Raw genomic sequence first — 17,951 nt, forward strand, 5'->3', positions numbered from 1 at the left:
TGAATGGTTCTGAATTTACTATATCTGATGATACAATACAGCGATAGTTGACCTCATTACATTATGGTTGATATGAGGAATTATAGGTATCCTAGAAGGGAATACACACTCCTGCTAGATGTAACCACGAGGGATAAGGAAACCTAATGTGTATTAATATATAGGTTCAACATCATATAAGGTTATTAGGTACTACCACGGTTGAATTAGCTATATTCTAATTAGTGACATAGTTATGTTTCAATCTTTCTATGCTACTATAATATAATATGACACAGAGGGTCGATGTGTATGTTTTTTAGAGTCCTGTCTTTGGCTGACGTTATAGTTGGATAAAAAGTAAGGTAATAGTAACCCAGACGTAATGAGTTGAATGTTTATTACCGTATGTACTTTAACTTAAAGTGATATTGTTGAAGTAAACTGCATGATTAATGTGCTTGTCCTAATATTTGTATACCTGATATTACAGACCAATAGATATAGATGGTGCTCCTTTGTAAAAAGGATTTATAATGGCTCTTTCAAATATCGCATTTTAGCATTGTTTGAATAACGTAATATAGTAAATGGAAATTTTAGTTTCAAGCATAATATGTAACATAGAAACTTTTCACTCTAGTAACAATGCAGCCATTTGATGGGACCCAGACACTGTGACAATCGTATGTGCCGCAAGCTACTGTTTATAATTCAGGTGCTAACCCAATGAGACGAGCTCCCACACACACGCCCCCTCAATATCCAATGAAAGTAATAATGTGAAATTGGAGGAGGGAAGAGCTATGACGCAATGCGCCGTAATTGGAGGTTTGACTCAGACAGGGTATTTAAGTTGCGCCGAAAAAGCGCTCGGTTTATCCTATTCATCACAATCACAGTCACATTGAGAAAGGCCGTATACAGGCCAAAACGCGTTTGTGCTTAACTTTATCTTCACTTTATAGTCTTGCTTACGCCTCTGTCAACTGATGCTGATGTAAGCTGTTATCGGCCAGGAAACAGGGAGACGGACAGACTATGCATTGATAGTTAATTTAGGTTATTTTGTTTTTAAGTGTGGTGGGGGATTTACCAGGGTTTCCTGTTTTTTATGATTAATATCTTTATGAAAAGTTATATTTTAAGTGTATACTCAATTAGAGGTGGAGTGCTAAATCCACATCTTTAATGGGGTGATGGTGTTCTATAGTATTTATTAGGGCAGCACCGGTCCCTTTCAAAGGGTCCTTTCCTCTAATTTAACTCCTGGAGTGCCAGTAATTCATTCCTCTACCAAAAGAAATCTTTTGCAAACATATTTACGTGTCCCTAAGTTCCTTTTTTGTTCTAAACAATGTTGTCTGTTATATCTCTGTGTTTATTTATATCACTATATGTATATATTTAAATGTATTATTATTCTGAGCAGGAATAAATGTGAATATAACATGTAATCAGAGTATCATATGTATTTATTTGCAATCAATGGATATTTTAAAGGGATAGGAAAGTAAAATTTTAAGTTGCATGATTCAGATAGAGCATGTCATTTTAAAACACTTTAAAATTCACTTCTATTTTCAAATGTGCTTTGTTCTCTTGGTATCCCTTGTTGGAAAAGAATACGCACATATCCTACAGTAGTGGGAGCTGCTGCTAATTGGCGCCTGCACACATTTGTCGCTTGTGATTGGCTAACTAGATGTGTTTAGCTAGCTGCCAGTAGTGCAATGCTGTTCCTTCACCAAAGGATAACAAGAGAATTAAGCAAATTTGATAATAGAAGTAAAATGGAAAGTTGTTTTAAATTGTAAGTTCTATCCAAATCATGAAAGATTATTTTGGGGTTTCCTGTCCCTTTAAGAGCTGAGACATATTTTTCTCTTCACCTGTCTAACCCCTCCTGATTGCAATCTATTTTTAAAATCCACCCCTACACAGGTGTTATAAAATGGGCTGGCATATAAGATGACATTTTTTACTGAAAAAGAAATTCAAGAGAAGGAAGAAATACACTGAAAATAGCATGCCAGTAAAGAGGTGATTTTAATTTCTGCTGTATCTGAATCATGACAGTTTAAAGTTGAGTGGGCTATACCTTTGAGCTATCATCTTAAGATTCTATTGAATCAAACATCAATTCAAATTTTAAAATCCTTGTCTAAAATATTACACTGTGTGTCCTAATGTCAGCATAAATGTTTATCTTTAATACTAATTTCACATATACATACTTTCAAAGTATAATACACAATGTAACAAATGGCACTTACAAGTTTTGATGAGTGATCAATGACACAAGTATCAATCAATTTGATTTGTTATTGATAGTTTATAATGTGTATTTGAATCAGATTGGCAAATGTCATAAATCATGTGATTATGCATATTCCAATCAAAAGTGGTGGAAAAATTCACTAGTGTGTGGGTTATTTAGGAGTTAGCATCATAATTGGTGCAAAAAGTGTTGCGTCAAATTTGGCGCAAAATAGAGAGTGGGACTTGTATTACATGGCTTAAACATGGTGCGCATAGATTTTTCAGAAAACATAAAAAGGAAGTTAGCTATATTATGTTGTGTATTTATTTCATTTTTATCTCTATATCTATTAGTGCAAAAAGTTTGGGGCAAAACTTTGCACCAAATATGTAGAAATAATATTGCCCCCTTGCTTTGTAATGGGACAAAGTTGTAGCATTTTTATCCCTATATCTACTAGTGCACCAAATGTGTAGCAATAATATTGTTTGATTTAGAAAGGGTATACAAATTTAATAAAGTTTCTAATTTACTTTTATTATGTAATATACTTCATTCTCTTGCAGCATCCCATTGACTCCTATGGCATCCGCGACTTCAAAGGTGGCGGATTGAAAAACGCTGAGTCGCTTAAGATGCGAGCGTAAATGTAGAATTTTTTATAACTTTGTGAGAGCAAATAGTGTCGAATAGGAGGGTGAATTATCACTATTCCTCTCAAATACCACGCTTTTCAACTTGCATCGATCTGTGTTGGATTGAGATTGCGGGATCGTATTTTACGTCACAAATTTCAACATTTGCCGATCTTGATGCTTTGATAACTACAGCGGATCAATCTCACGACAATTATGACGCGGAATTCCAGCGTCTTTTCAGTTGACGCTTTGATTAATACGCCCCATATATGAAAGTATTAACTGTACATATAATGAATTGTTATTACTAATTAATTGAAAACAAAACAAACATTTAAACATATAAGTTAGTTTTTATCAATGCTAAATCAATGATTTGCCATAGTTTCCTTTTTGCATCAGCTACATATATTTTGCTTCGTTGTAAATCTCAGAAAACCCTCTTAAAAAACTCAGCCTGTTCCTTACATTCTTTTGGGCCCATTTATCAAGCTCCGAAGGGAGCTTGTGGGCCCGTGTTTCTGGCGAGTCTTCAGACTCACCAGAAACAGCAGTTATGAAGCTGCGGTCACAAAGACCGCTGCTCCATAACCCTGTCCATCTGCTCTGAGCAAGCAGACAGGAATGAGCGGAATTCAACCCGATCGAGTACGATCGGTTTGATTGACACCCCCTGCTGGTGGCCCATTGGCCGCGAGTCTGCAGGGGGCGGTGTTGCACCAGCAGCTCTTGTGAGCTGTTGGTGCAATGCTGAATACGGAGAGCGTATTGCTCTCCGCATTCAGCGAGGTCTTGCGGACCTGATCCACACTGTCGGATCAGGTCCACAAGACCTTTGATAAATAGTCCCCTGTGTCTCAACACCTTGGGAAAAGCTGTACATTACTAGCTGCCCCAAGAGTGCTCACACCTTTCCTGTTCTTTTGTAGTTTTCTTGGTATTCCACCCACCATTATGGTGTTACCTGGGAACACTATTTTAGAACAAAACAGGCGTGTGTCAGATGCTTGGTTGTCCTATGTGCTATTCATTTGTGGCCTCTAGGCCTGGCCATTATCTGCTGCTGTATCTTGCTAACCTATGCCTACAATTGTATCTGTTGTCCATTAACCACTGTTGTGTCCTTATGGCCTATATCTGCCATTATACATGCTGGGCATTACCAGCTGGTGTGTCCTGCCAATACTTGATATTAGTAACCTACTGATATACTAGTTATTTATCTGTTGATCATTAACTGCTATCAGTATCAGGCATTGGTAAAATTTTGGGATTCAGCATTTGTTTGCAAAACAAATGCCAAATACGGCCACAGGCAGTGGCATTCATCTTGTTTCAGTACTGGATATATCAGTGTGAAAGAGCAACACAAAATGACCTGTGTAAATCCAGATCTTTGTGTGTAGCACTTCTGTTAGCATTGCCAGGTTATCTGAACCTTGTTCTGTGGCTATCTGCTGGGCTCAACCTCTTCCAGATGCAGACCTCAGAAACTGCATCCTAATGCCATAGCTCTATTATCATCAAATCTTCTGATTATTTTTTCAGAACTATCTAACTTTCTATCTATCTGTCTATTTATCTATCTATCTATCTATCTATCTATCTACCTATCTAAGAAAGAACAGTTAAAGATTATCTGTGATACAGAGCCAGTTTGTAAATCACCTCTAGATAATTTATATACTAATCCTAATGTAGGAAAACCAGTTGTTCTTGATCTATTGCATTTCTAAATATTTTGATGCCATAAAAGTAAGTAAAAGCACACTGGTGTTGATTTTGATTTTTTCACAGAACATATTCATATCCAGTATACAGTATAATGTTTAAATTCGAGGGCACATTTTTCTCAATGTAAACTGTATAAAAGACATTTTGGAATCTTGTATTTGGTTGTAATTTTTCTTTTATGCATATACAGTATGTACATGATGTTAATTTTTTTTCACTATTGTTATAAGTATCACATACACATACATAAATAATGTATTTCTAAAGTTAACATATTATTTTCAATGAAAAATGGTCATTTAAAATGTTTACTTCAATAGTGGTGTACCTTTCATTCCAAGTTTCGCTACAAACATAAGAGGTGCTCCAATAGGGAAAGTGATTAAACAATATCCCAAGACAGTTGCTAAAGCTCCAATTTCTGGTTTGCCAATTCCTCTGAGAACTCCACAAAAAACGTACTGTAAAGAAACAAGTAAGTGCAATAAAACAAAATACAGATCTGAACCCACTCTGTGCATTTTATTCAATATTTTATAAACAATGCTCAGTTCTGCACACAAATATAATTTTTTTGTTGCTTGTTATATATTTATCTGTAAAAATAATCCAAATATTTAGTTTAACATAAATGAATATGGAAAATATATAAACTGAAGTATTATTATAATTTGTATTATCCAGGATATGAAAGGGAGGAAAACTGTACAAGGCTCTGACTTATGGCTTGGATGAGTTCTGCAAGGGGCCTTGCTGCTGATCCCAGAGGAGGCTGAAGAACGACAATAATGAAACAAGGCTTAAAGTAGGAAAAGAGCTTTGGGAGAAGAATTCTTTTTTTTGGGGGGAGACTATTAGTTAGTTAGGGGTTTATAGTTGTTAGGGTTTCCTTGGGAGTTGGGTGGCTGTAAAGCTGACTTGATCATGTTTTGTGGGGGGCACTTGGCTGCTAGGTGGTTGACGCACTAGAGGGTTATGTGGGGGCCCCAGCATGCTAACAATGGGTGTAATCAGCAGTAGGATTAATCTAAGTGGGAAAGGTTGCACATAGGGTTATTTGACATACAACATGTGGGCACATAGTGTAGGGGGCAGGGATTACATGATTAATTGTGTTAGTGGGGACATGGTCAGTGAGTGGTCTGGGATTTCTGAGTATCCACAATTACATATTTATATATATCTTTCCTCTATCAGGGAAATATACTTTAAATAACAACGTTGGTACGGTATAGTACGAACCTCACTGTACTAGGTTTAAACCGCTATAGCAGCAAGATATAAATCTCGCTATGAGTAGAGTTGAAATTCCACTATTGTAATGGACTTAAATAAAGTCCTATGATCTCGTCTTGAGACAGTAGTCTGTTTTTTATAGCCTGTATAAGTGAACACTTTAACAGTCAATCTTGATATGTAATGTGCTTGAGATCAATTTTACATCCCTTGTCCACTTTAATATATAGATTCACTCAAGAACCTGTACATTCAGTTCTGCTATCCTTGATAATTAGAATTTAACTGTAACATAATAAATAAAGCAGGTCACTGTCTTATGTATGTTACTGTAGGTCCAGTACTACCCAGATATTATTAAATTCAAGTAATTATTGGAGTTAAATGAACACTCAGTTTTGACTCATTTTGTGATATTTTAGGTAAGATTCAATAGTCCCCTTTGAGTACCATTGGTTTCCTAAAGAACCAGTGAAAGTTAGACCTATGTCAGTAAAGGTATCAATGGTATACAATCAACATGTGTTGCGGTAAATACTTGGTTTAGCCTACTCCAGAATGTGCAATTTATTCAGCGATATTCAGTTAAGTAAATGCTCGGTCTAGCACAACCCAGATTGTTCTGTACATTTAGCACTAGTGATATTATAAATACTGAGTCTAGCACAACCCAGACTATATAATAATTTAGGCTTCTTATTGCTAAATATATTAAGTACTGATAAAAAATTGTGGTTGAATAAATGCTAAGTCTGGCACAACCCAGACCCTACAACAATTTTAGCTATTTTAACACTAGCAATATTTATGTAGAGAGCATAGTCATTGTGAATCTGTGTCTGACTATTAAAATAAGAGCTTCCAAACACTGTAATGGATCCACTGATGTGTTTCGCCCCTCTGGGCTTTATCAAAGGCAGCGGACCGCCGTTACTTGGGGGCTATATACCTTTGTTTCCGGATGTCCCGCCTTATCTCACATCTGATAGGCTGAGGATTCTCACTATTGTCGGCTGGTTGTCAATTGTATAGTGGATAATGGGAGGTTACGATGATGTCAGTGTGTTTTCGCTAATACAGTGACCCTCCAATTATCTGCTGTTAGTACTATGATCTGTCATCTTTCATTATATCCAAATAATTAGGTTTATCAGTGTGTTACACTCCCCCATCATGGACACAAAAATTATTTTGATTATCTTGAGATCCGTCTAGATTTCAGCTAGAGTGGTTGCAGCTGTTTCACCCCTTAATACTAGGGGATTCATTCATTATGTGTTTTAGTATCACACTCTCAATCTCTAACCTACTGAATCACTCTGTTCTATCCCGGGGAATAAATGGTAATTAGTTTACATAACTACACCATCGCCGATTTCAGTAGTTCTTTCTCACTTGATTGAAGTTTGAACTCATGTGCTTTTAATATCGTACTTTATATTCCTTACGTCTATGTTAATACTTAGTTCAGCCTTATAAGTTTGTGATATGTTGGGACACACAACACCTAACTTAGCATATTCGAAAATCCCTCTGTGTTCATGAGGATATTCCTTTATTCATGTCTTTGTCAAGTGTGACAAAGATTATATAGTGAATATTGTGTGGTGCATAATTATATGGTGCAAATAAAATAGTGCATAATTGTGTGGTGCATATCTGTGGAGAACATGTAAAAGCTCTCCTATATGTTACAGCAAAAATAAATACATAAAAATAGATGTTATAGTGAACCATTTAAATAAATTAATGGTGTGATCCTGAGTGGATGTTATTATGTGATACCTTGTTGAGTGGTAATGTTCGTGATGTGTCGAGTGAATGTGAAGAGTGCTTTCCAAAAAACGATAGACAATAAACAAACAAAAATCAATCTCGTGATCTACGTGAAAAAACTGGTGTTAGTATTTTTTTTTCCAAAATACGTTTTTTTTTAACTTAATACAAGCACAAGCTAACTAGAGCAAAAAGCTTAAAGGGACAGTCAACACTAACGCCTAGATTAGGAGTTTTTTCGGTAAGGCTGTGTGGTGCTAACGAGCAGTTTATGCTCACTGCTCACTTAAGACAAAGCTGGTATTACAGGTTTTTAGAAACCCGACGTTAGCCGCAAAAAAGTGAGCGTAGAGCAAAATTTAGCTCCACATCTCACCTCAATACCAGCGCTGCTTAAGTTAGCGGTGAGCAGGTAAAACGTGCTCATGCACGATTTCCCCATAGGAATCAATGGGGGAAAGCCAGCTGAAAAAAAAACCTAACACCTGCAAAAAAGCAGCGTAAAGCTCCTAATGCAGCCCCATTGAATCCTATAGGGAAATAATTTTATGTCTACACCTAACACCCTAACATGAACTCCGAGTCTAAACACCCCTAATCTTACATTTATTAACCCCTAATCTGCCGCCCCCGACATCGCTGACACCTGCATTATACTATTAACCCCTAATCTGCCACTCCGGACACCGCCGCCACTTACATTATACTTATTAACCCCTAATCTGCCGCCCCCAATGTCGCCGCAACCTAACTACATTTATTAACCCCTAATCTGCCGCCCACAACGTCGCCGCCACTATATTAAAGTTATTAACCCCTAAACCTAAGTCTAACCCTAACTCTAACACCCCCCTAACTTAAATATAATTTAAATAAATTTAAATAAAATAACTATCATTAATTACATTATTCCTATTTAAAACTAAATACTTACCTATAAAATAAACCCTCACGGCTAGATTTAGAGTTCTGCGGCCAAAGGGGTGCGTTAGCTACGCTGGCTTTTTTTCTCCCGCACCTTTTAAATACCACTGGTATTTAGAGTTCACAGAAGGGCTGCGTTAGGCTCCAAAAAGGGAGCGTAGAGCATATTTACCGCCACTGCAACTCTAGATACCAGCGTTGCTTACGGACGCGGCCAGCTTCAAAAACGTGCTCGTGCACGATTCCCCCATAGGAAACAATGGGGCTGTTCAGCTCCTAACGCAGCTACATTGTTTCCTATGGGGAAACACTTCCTAAGTCTGCACCTAACACCCTAACATGAACCCCGAGTCTAAACACCCCTAACCTTACACTTATTAACCCCTAATCTGCCGCCCCCGCTATCGCTGACCCCTGCATATTATTATTAACCCCTAATCTGCCGCTCCGTACACCGCCGCCAGCTACGTTATCCCTATGTACCCCTAATCTGCTGCCCCTAACACCGCCGACCCCTATATTATATTTATTAACCCCTAATCTGCCGCCCCCAATGTCGCTTCCACCTACCTACAATAATTAACCCCTAATCTGCCGACCGGAGCTCACTGCTACTATAATAAATGTATTAACCCCTAATCCGCCTCACTCCCGCCTCAATAACCCTATAATAAATAGTATTAACCCCTAATCTGCCCTCCCTAACATCGCCGACACCTAACTTCAAGTATTAACCCCTAATCTGCCGACTGGAGCTCACCGCTACTCTACTAAATTTTTTAACCCCTAAAGCTAAGTCTAACCCTAACACCCCCCTAAGTTAAATATAATTTTTATCTAACTAAATAAATTAACTCTTATTAAATAAATTATTCCTATTTAAATCTAAATACTTACTTGTAAAATAAACCCTAATATAGCTACAATATAAATTATAATTATATTGTAGCTATTTTAGGATTAATATTTATTTTATAGGCAACTTTGTAATTATTTTAACCAGGTACAATAGCTATTAAATAGTTAATAACTATTTAATAGTTACCTAGTTAAAATAATTACAAAATTACCTGTAAAATAAATCCTAACCTAAGTTACAATTAAACCTAACACTACACTATCAATAAATAAATTAAATAAAATACCTACAATTATCTACAATTAAACCTAACACTACACTATCAATAAATTAATTAAATACAATACCTACAAATAAATACAATGAAATAAACTAACTAAAGTACAAAAAATAAAAAAGAACTAAGTTACAAAAAATAAAAAAATATTTACAAACATTAGAAAAATATTACAACAATTTTAAACTAATTACACCTTCTCTAAGCCCCCTAATAAAATAACAAAGCCCCCCAAAATAAAAAAAATGCCCTACCCTATTCTAAAATTAAAATAGAAAAGCTCTTTTACCTTACCAGCCCTGAAAAGGGCCCTTTGCGGGGCATGCCCCAAATAATTCAGCTCTTTTGCCTGTAAAAAAAAAACATACAATACCCCCCCCCAACACTACAACCCACCACCCACATACCCCTAATCTAACCCAAACCCCCCTTAAATAAACCTAACACTAAGCCCCTGAAGATCTCCCTACCTTGTCTTCACCTCACCGGGTTCAGTGATCGGTCCAGAAGAGGGTCCGAAGTCTTGATCCAAGCGGCGGCTGAAGAACTCCATCATCGGGCTGAAGTCGGAAGTCCATCCTCGGGATGAAGTCTTCTATCAAGCGGCATCTTCAATCTTCTTTCTTCCGGAGCGGAGCGGAGCCATCTTCTTCCCAGCTGACGCGGATCCATCCTCTTCAACCGACGCCTACTCGCCGAATGACGGTTCCTTTAAATGACGTCATCCAAGATGGCGTCCCTCGAATTCCGATTGGCTGATAGGATTCTATCAGCCAATCGGAATTAAGGTAGGAATATTCTGATTGGCTGATGGAATCAGCCAATCAGATTCAAGTTCAATCCGATTGGCTGATCCAATCAGCCAATCAGATTGAGCTTGCATTCTATTGGCTGTCCCTAAGCTAGCTACAGTGTAACTATTAGTTATATTGTAGCTATCTTAAGGTTTATTTTATAGGTAAGTACAGGTGGCCCTCGGTTTACAATGGTTCAATTTGCGCCGTTTCAGAATAACAACCTTTTTTTTCAGTCATGTGACTGCTATTGAAAAGCATTGAGAAGCAGTGCATTGATTAAAATAGCCAGTAGGTGGAGCTGTCCGTTTGTGTCGCAGCAAAGATCTGCAAGCCAAGCAAGCTAAAATTAATCAGTATAACTAGACCTGAGCTATCGAGCAGTTTTCATAGGAACAAGATCTTCATGTCTATAAATCAGTCCAGAATGAAATGCATAGAAAGAACTGTTTGCAGAAAAATGCACGTAAAGTCTGTGTTGTGTGATTATTTTATTAGGTTTATAATGCTGTTTAGCAAAAATTTTTATTTATTTAACTTAGTTTAATTATATTTTCTGTGTTGTGTGATTATTTTATTAGGTTTATAATGCTATTTAGCATTTAAAGTTTTCATTTCAAAGCTTTAAAAATAATGTATTAGGTGTTACTTATGACAATTTTGAGAGGGCCCTGGAACCTAACTCCCTCACTTCCAATTGACTTACATTATAAACTGGGTTTCAATTTACAACGGTTTCGATTTACAACCATTCCTTCTGGAACCTAACCCCGGCGTAAATTGAGGGTCCAGCTGTATTTAGTTTTAAATATGAATAATTTAGTTATTGATAGTTATTTTATTTAGATTTATTTAAATTATATTTAAGTTAGGGGGTGTTAGGGTTAGACTTAGATTTAGGGGTTAATACATTTAATATAGTTGCGGCGACGTTGGGGGCGTCAGATTAGGGGTTAATAAATGTAGGTAGGTGTCGGTGATGTTAGGGACGACAGATTAGGGGTTAATAAAATTTAAGTAGTGTTTGCGATGTGGGAGGGCGGCGGTTTAGGGGTTAATATATTTTTTAAGAGTGGCGTTGATGTCCGGTTCGGCAGATTAGGGGTTAAAATGTTTTTTTTATTGTTTGTGATGTGGGGGGGGGGGCCTCGGTTTAGAGGTTAATAGGTAGTTTATGGGTGTTAGTGTACTTTTTAGCACTTTAGTTAAGAGTTGTATGCTACGGTGTTAGGCCATAAAACTTTTAACTACTGACTTTTAAATGCGGTATCAGTCTTGACAGGAGAGGCTGTACCGCTCACTTTTTGGAAGACTCGTAATACCGGCGTTATGCAAGTCCCATTGAAAATATATGATACGTAATTGACGTAAGTGGATTTGCGGTATTTTCAAGTCTGGCCAAAAAAGTGAGCGGTACACCTGTACCTGCAAGACTCGTAATACCAGTGTTAGGAAAAAAGCAGCGTTGGGACCTCTCAACTCTGCTTTTTAACCCTAACGCACAACTCGTAATCTAGCCGTAAGATTGTTATTGTTTAAAAATATAGAAAATGACTTTACTACCCATTCCCCAGCTTTGCACAACCAACATTGTTATATTAATATACTTTATAACATTTAAACCTCTAAATTTCTGCCTGTTTCTAAGCCATAAAAGACAGCTTCTTATCACATTAATTTTATTTGCTTTTCATAACAGCGGAGTGCTAGTTCAAGTAGGCCATATAGATAACATTGTGATCACACCCCTGGCTTGTGGCAGACACTGCACTAACTGACTGAAATGCAAGTCAATAGATAATAACTAAAAGTCATGTGATCAAGGAGCTGTCAGAAGATGCTTAGATGCAAGGTAATCACAGAGGTAAAAAGTATATTAATATAACAGTGTTAGTTATACAAAACTGGGGAATGGGTAATAAAGGGGTTATCTATCTTTTAAAACAATAAAACTTCTGGTGTAGACTGAACCCTTTAACTCTAGAGGAGTTTTTGCGATTTGCAAAAATGCAATATACCGCGCCACTTGTAATCTAGCCCTAATTTTTTTTAAGTAGGCTGTATTTTTAAACTAAAATATTAGTTGTTTGACAGACATTTTGAAAACGGAAATCACAATAATAATTGTAGCTATAACATACATTACATAACTGTATACTTACACTTGCTGCTGTTGCCACGTGATGCAAGACTCCTATGGGTATCGCCTGAATCACCAGAGATTGTATAGCTCTGAGGACAAGCAGTACAATAAAGATGTAAATGGAATTTCTCAAAAACAATAAAATCAACAGAATATGACTAAATAGTAGGCACTAAAATCATTGTTGCTAAAAAAGGCATTCTATGATTTTTTTTTTCAGTGCTTTGTGAAAATCCCTTTAACTTAGGCCAAAACAACAGATTAGCAAATCTTTTCGTTAATGACAATACATATTAATCCATATATATTTGTATATTCACAATAAAGGGACAATCTACTCCAAAATTGTTATTGTATAAAAAGAAAGATAATCCCTTTATTACTTCAATATATACTATAATATGTAATAATACACTTTTTATCTCTGCAATTATCTTGTATCTAAGCTTCTGTAGACTTTCCCCTTATTTCAGTTCTTTTGACAGACTTGCATTTTAGCCAATCAGTGCTGACTCATAGGCAGCTCCACATGAGTGAGCACAATAATATCTATATGGTGCATATGAATTAGCGCTGTCTAGCTGTGAATAACTGAAAATGCATTCAGATAAGAGGCAGCCTTCAATGTCTTAGAAATTAGCATATGAGCATACCTAGGTTTAGCTTTCAAAAAAGAATACCAAGAGAACAAAGCAAAGCTGATGATAAAAGTAAAAAGAAAGTTGTTTAAAATTGCATGCCCTATCTGAATTATGAAAGTTTAATTTTGACTTGACTGTCCCTTTAAAAAAAAATATTTTTGATGTGTGAAGGGAACAAGAAAAACAGAATTTATGCTTACCTGATAAATTACTTTCTCCAACGGTGTGTCCGGTCCACGGCATCATCCATTACTTGTGGGAAATGTTCTCCCCCACAGGGAAAGGCAAGGAGAGCACACAGCAAGAGCTGTCCATATAGCTCCCCCTCTGGCTCCGCCCCCCAGTCATTCGACCGACGGTTAGGAGAAAAAGGAGAAACTATAGGGTGCCGTGGTGACTGTAGTGTATAAAGAAAAAAAAATTCAACCTGATTAAAAAAACCAGGGCGGGCTGTGGACCGGACACACCGTTGGAGAAAGTAATTTATCAGGTAAGCATAAATTCTGTTTTCTCCAACATTGGTGTGTCCGGTCCACGGCGTCATCCATTACTTGTTGGAACCAATACCAAAGCTTTAGGACACGGATGAAGGGAGGGAGCAAATCAGGTTACCTAAACAGAAGGCACCACGGCTTGCAAAACCTTTCTCCCAAAAACAGCCTCCGAAGAAGCAAAAATATCAAATTTGTAGAATTTGGCAAAAGTGTGCAGAGAAGACCAAGTCGCTGCCTTACATATCTGGTCAACAGAAGCCTTGTTCTTATAGGCCCATGTGGAAGCCACAGCCCTAGTAGAGTGAGCTGTGATACGGTCAGGAGGCTGCCGTCCGGCAGTCTCATAAGCCAAGCGGATAATGCTTTTCAGCCAGAAAGAGAGAGAGGTAGCAGTAGCTTTTTGACCTCTCCTCTTACCAGAGTAAACGACAAACAAGGATGAGGTTTGTCTAAAATCTTTTGTTGCTTCTAAATAGAACTTTAAAGCACGAACAACATCTAAATTGTGTAATAAACGTTCCTTCTTTGAAACTGGATTCGGACACAAAGAAGGAACAACTATTTGCTGGTTGATGTTCTCGTTGGAAACAACTTTTGGAAGAAAACCAGGCTTAGTACGCAAAACAACCTTATCTGAATGGAACACCAGATAGGGTGGATCACACTGCAAAGCAGATAATTCAGAAACTCTTCTAGCAGAAGAAATAGCAACCAAAAACAGAACTTTCCAAGATAGTAACTTAATATCTATGGAATGTAAAGGTTCAAACGGAACCCCTTGAAGAACTGAAAGAACTAAATTTAGACTCCAAGGAGGAGTCATGGGTTTGTAAACAGGCTTGATTCTAACCAAAGCCTGAACAAAAGCTTGTACATCTGGCAAAGCTGCCAGTCGTTTGTGCAACAAGACGGATAATGCAGAAATCTGTCCTTTTAGAGAACTAGCTGACAATCCTTTATCCAAACCTTCTTGGAGAAAGGAGAGAATCTTTGGAATTTTAATCTTGCTCCAGGAGAATCCTTTGGATTCACACCAACAGATATATTTTTTCCATATTTTATGGTAAATCCTTCTAGTCACAGGTTTTCTGGCTTGGACCAGAGTATCAATCACAGAATTTGAAAACCCACGCTTGGATAGAATCAAGCGTTCAATTTCCAAGCAGTCAGCTGCAGAGAAACTAGATTGGGATGTTCGAATGGACCTTGTACTAGAAGGTCCTGTCTCAAAGGTAGCTTCCATGGTGGAGCCGATGACATATTCACCAGGTCTGCATACCAAGTCCTGCGTGGCCACGCAGGAGCTATCAGAATCACCGAGGCCTTCTCCTGTTTGATCCTGGCTATGAGCCTGGGGAGGAGAGGAAACGGTGGAAACACATATGCTAGGTTGAACGACCAAGGCGCCACTAATGCATCCACTAGAGTCGCCTTGGGATCCCTGGATCTGGACCCGTAGCAAGGAATCTTGAAGTTCTGACGGGACGCCATTAGATCCATGTCTGGAATGCCCCATAATTGGGTTAACTGAGCAAAGACCTCCGGATGGAGTTCCCACTCCCCCGGATGGAAAGTCTGACGACTCAAATAGTCCGCCTCCCAGTTGTCTACTCCTGGGATGTGAATAGCAGATAGATGGCAGAAGTGATTACCTGCCCATTGGATTATCTTGGTTACTTCCTTCATCGCTAGGGAACTCTTTGTTCCCCCCTGATAATTGATGTACGCAACAGTCGTTATGTTGTCCGACTGAAATCTTATGAACCTGGCTTCCGCTAGCTGAGGCCAAGCCAGGAGCGCATTGAATATAGCTCTTAGTTCCAAAATGTTTATCGGGAGAAGCGACTCTTCCCGCGACCATAGGCCCTGAGCTTTCAGAGAGTCCCAGACCGCGCCCCACCCCAAGAGGCTGGCGTCGGTCGTGACGATGACCCACTCCGGTCTGCGGAAACTCATTCCCTGAGACAGGTGATCCTGGGTCAACCACCAGAGAAGTGAGTCCCTGGTTACCTGGTCTACTTGAATTTGGGGAGACAAGTCTGTATAATCCCCATTCCACTGATTGAGCATGCACAGCTGTAATGGTCTTAGATGAATTTGAGCAAAAGGAACCACATCCATTGCTGCGACCATTAGTCCTATTACTTCCATGCATTGAGCTATGGAGGGTTGAGGAATAGAGTGAAGAACTCGACAAGCTTTTAGAAGCTTTGTCTTTCTGACGTCTGTGAGAAAGATCTTCATTTCCACAGAATCTATTATTGTTCCCAGAAAAGGAACCCTTGTGGACGGTGACAGTGAACTTTTTTCTATGTTCACTTTCCACCCGTGAGATCTGAGAAAAGCCAACACAATGTCTGTATGAGCCCTCGCTTTGGAAAGAGACGACGCTTGGATTAGGATGTCGTCTAGATAAGGTGCTACAGCGATGCCCCTCGGTCTTAGGACCGCTAGAAGGGACCCTAGCACCTTTGTGAAAATTCTGGGAGCGGTGGCTAAACCGAATGGAAGAGCCACAAACTGGTAATGTTTGTCCAGAAAGGCGAACCTCAGGAACTGATGATGAGATTTGTGGATTGGGATATGCAGATACGCATCCTTCAGATCCACGGTAGTCAAAAATTGACCCTGCTGGATTGTTGGTAAGATTGTCCGAATGGTTTCCATCTTGAAGGATGGAACTCTGAGGAACTTGTTTAATATCTTTATATCCAGAATTGGCCTTGCTACTTGTTCAGAGCGGCAAGGAGAATGACTGGGGGGCGGAGCAAGAGGGGGAGCTATATGGACAGCTCTTGCTGTGTGCTCTCCTTGCCTTTCCCTGTGGGGGAGAACATTTCCCACAAGTAATGGATGACGCCGTGGACCGGACACACCAATGTTGGAGAAATATGTATTGCACTGTAGCTTGTGTATAAGTATGTGTTAACCCCTTTAAATGGGTATATCTAACATAACTAAAATACATTGAAATGCCACTAAAACGTAAAAATATTCATTATGATGCACTATTTTAACAGCTAAATAGAATCACCTACATGTCAGTGGTAAATAAACAAGCAAAGGGTCTCCTTAGGCCAAGTAGTAGGCTGGCATTCATACATATAGAGACACCTGAAATATACACAAGATCAGAGAATAAATATTCACAATTTTCCACCAATAAACAGTTGAAACCACACAGTATGCTTATATATATAGAGAGAGAGAGACTGATAAAGACATTTAGCTCTGCTTTACAAAGCTGAGACTGTTACAACCAATCATATTCCCAAAACTCCAGCTATTTACAAGGGATGGGCGAATGATTTGCATCGCTTGAAAAATGAAACAAATGTTAACACATTCTTCCGTTGGTTTAAAATTTCGCATCTTTGTACAACACTCTAATATTCAATTAATGTTAAAGTAATTTTAATGCTGTCTTTAAATGTAATAATCAAATTATGCAATATTTAAAATAGAAACATTTTAATCAACATATTTGTATCTATTACGTATCATTTTATTAAACTCCCTACCACATGAACTATTAAACTTCTGAATAGTATTTGTTAAATTTAATGCTACATTCGAAATTTTGAGTGGATATTCGATCTTATTATGAAGAAAAGCAACATTCGAAAACCAGAAATAACATTTGATTACCAAACTTTAATGGATTTTTCAACATTCTTATATCCAAAATGAATGTTCACAGGATTATTCGTTTTACCAAATTGCATAATTAACAAGTTTCTAATAAAAAAGACAATAATTTAATACCTATTTAAATAAGCAGTAGATTTTTTTTCTGACAAATTAATTTTTTCTCCAATTTTCCGGCCCCCTGTATCATGTGACAGACATCAGCCAATCACAGACTAGTATACATATACCCTGTGAGATTGTGCACATGCTCAGTAGGATCTTGTTCCCCAGAAAGTGTGTACATAAAAAGACTATGCAAAATTTGATAATGGAAGTAGATTAGAAAGTGTCTTAAAAATGCATTTTCTTTCTGAATCATAAAAGTTTATTTTGACTTGAGTGGAAAAAAAAGATTGTGGACTCACAACTATAAATAGACCAACTTTAAAAAGGAAATTCAGTACTTTTATACAGAAAATATCATTTGTATCAAAAGAATGACTAAACACAGCTTAAACATATGCAATAAACTGTTAATATGCAGACATAACCAGTTAATACAT

General features: G+C 37.8%; 1 protein-coding gene across 2 annotated transcripts in view; it reads right to left on the reverse strand.

Annotated features, from left to right (window-relative positions):
- Window positions 1-17,951, reverse strand: part of LOC128653834 (multidrug and toxin extrusion protein 1-like) — a 174,864-nt gene that overhangs the window by 62,945 nt on the left and 93,968 nt on the right. For both annotated transcript variants that reach the window (XM_053707369.1, XM_053707370.1), the window contains exons 12-14: window positions 16,797-16,872; window positions 12,643-12,712; window positions 4,943-5,075 (exon numbers count right to left, since the gene is read on the reverse strand). In XM_053707369.1, the coding sequence (XP_053563344.1) occupies window positions 4,943-5,075; window positions 12,643-12,712; window positions 16,797-16,872 (279 nt within the window). The remainder of the gene's footprint in view (window positions 1-4,942; window positions 5,076-12,642; window positions 12,713-16,796; window positions 16,873-17,951) is intronic.

This window comes from Bombina bombina, chromosome 3 (assembly GCF_027579735.1).
Source record: "Bombina bombina isolate aBomBom1 chromosome 3, aBomBom1.pri, whole genome shotgun sequence".
NCBI classification, from domain to species: Eukaryota; Metazoa; Chordata; class Amphibia; order Anura; family Bombinatoridae; genus Bombina; species Bombina bombina.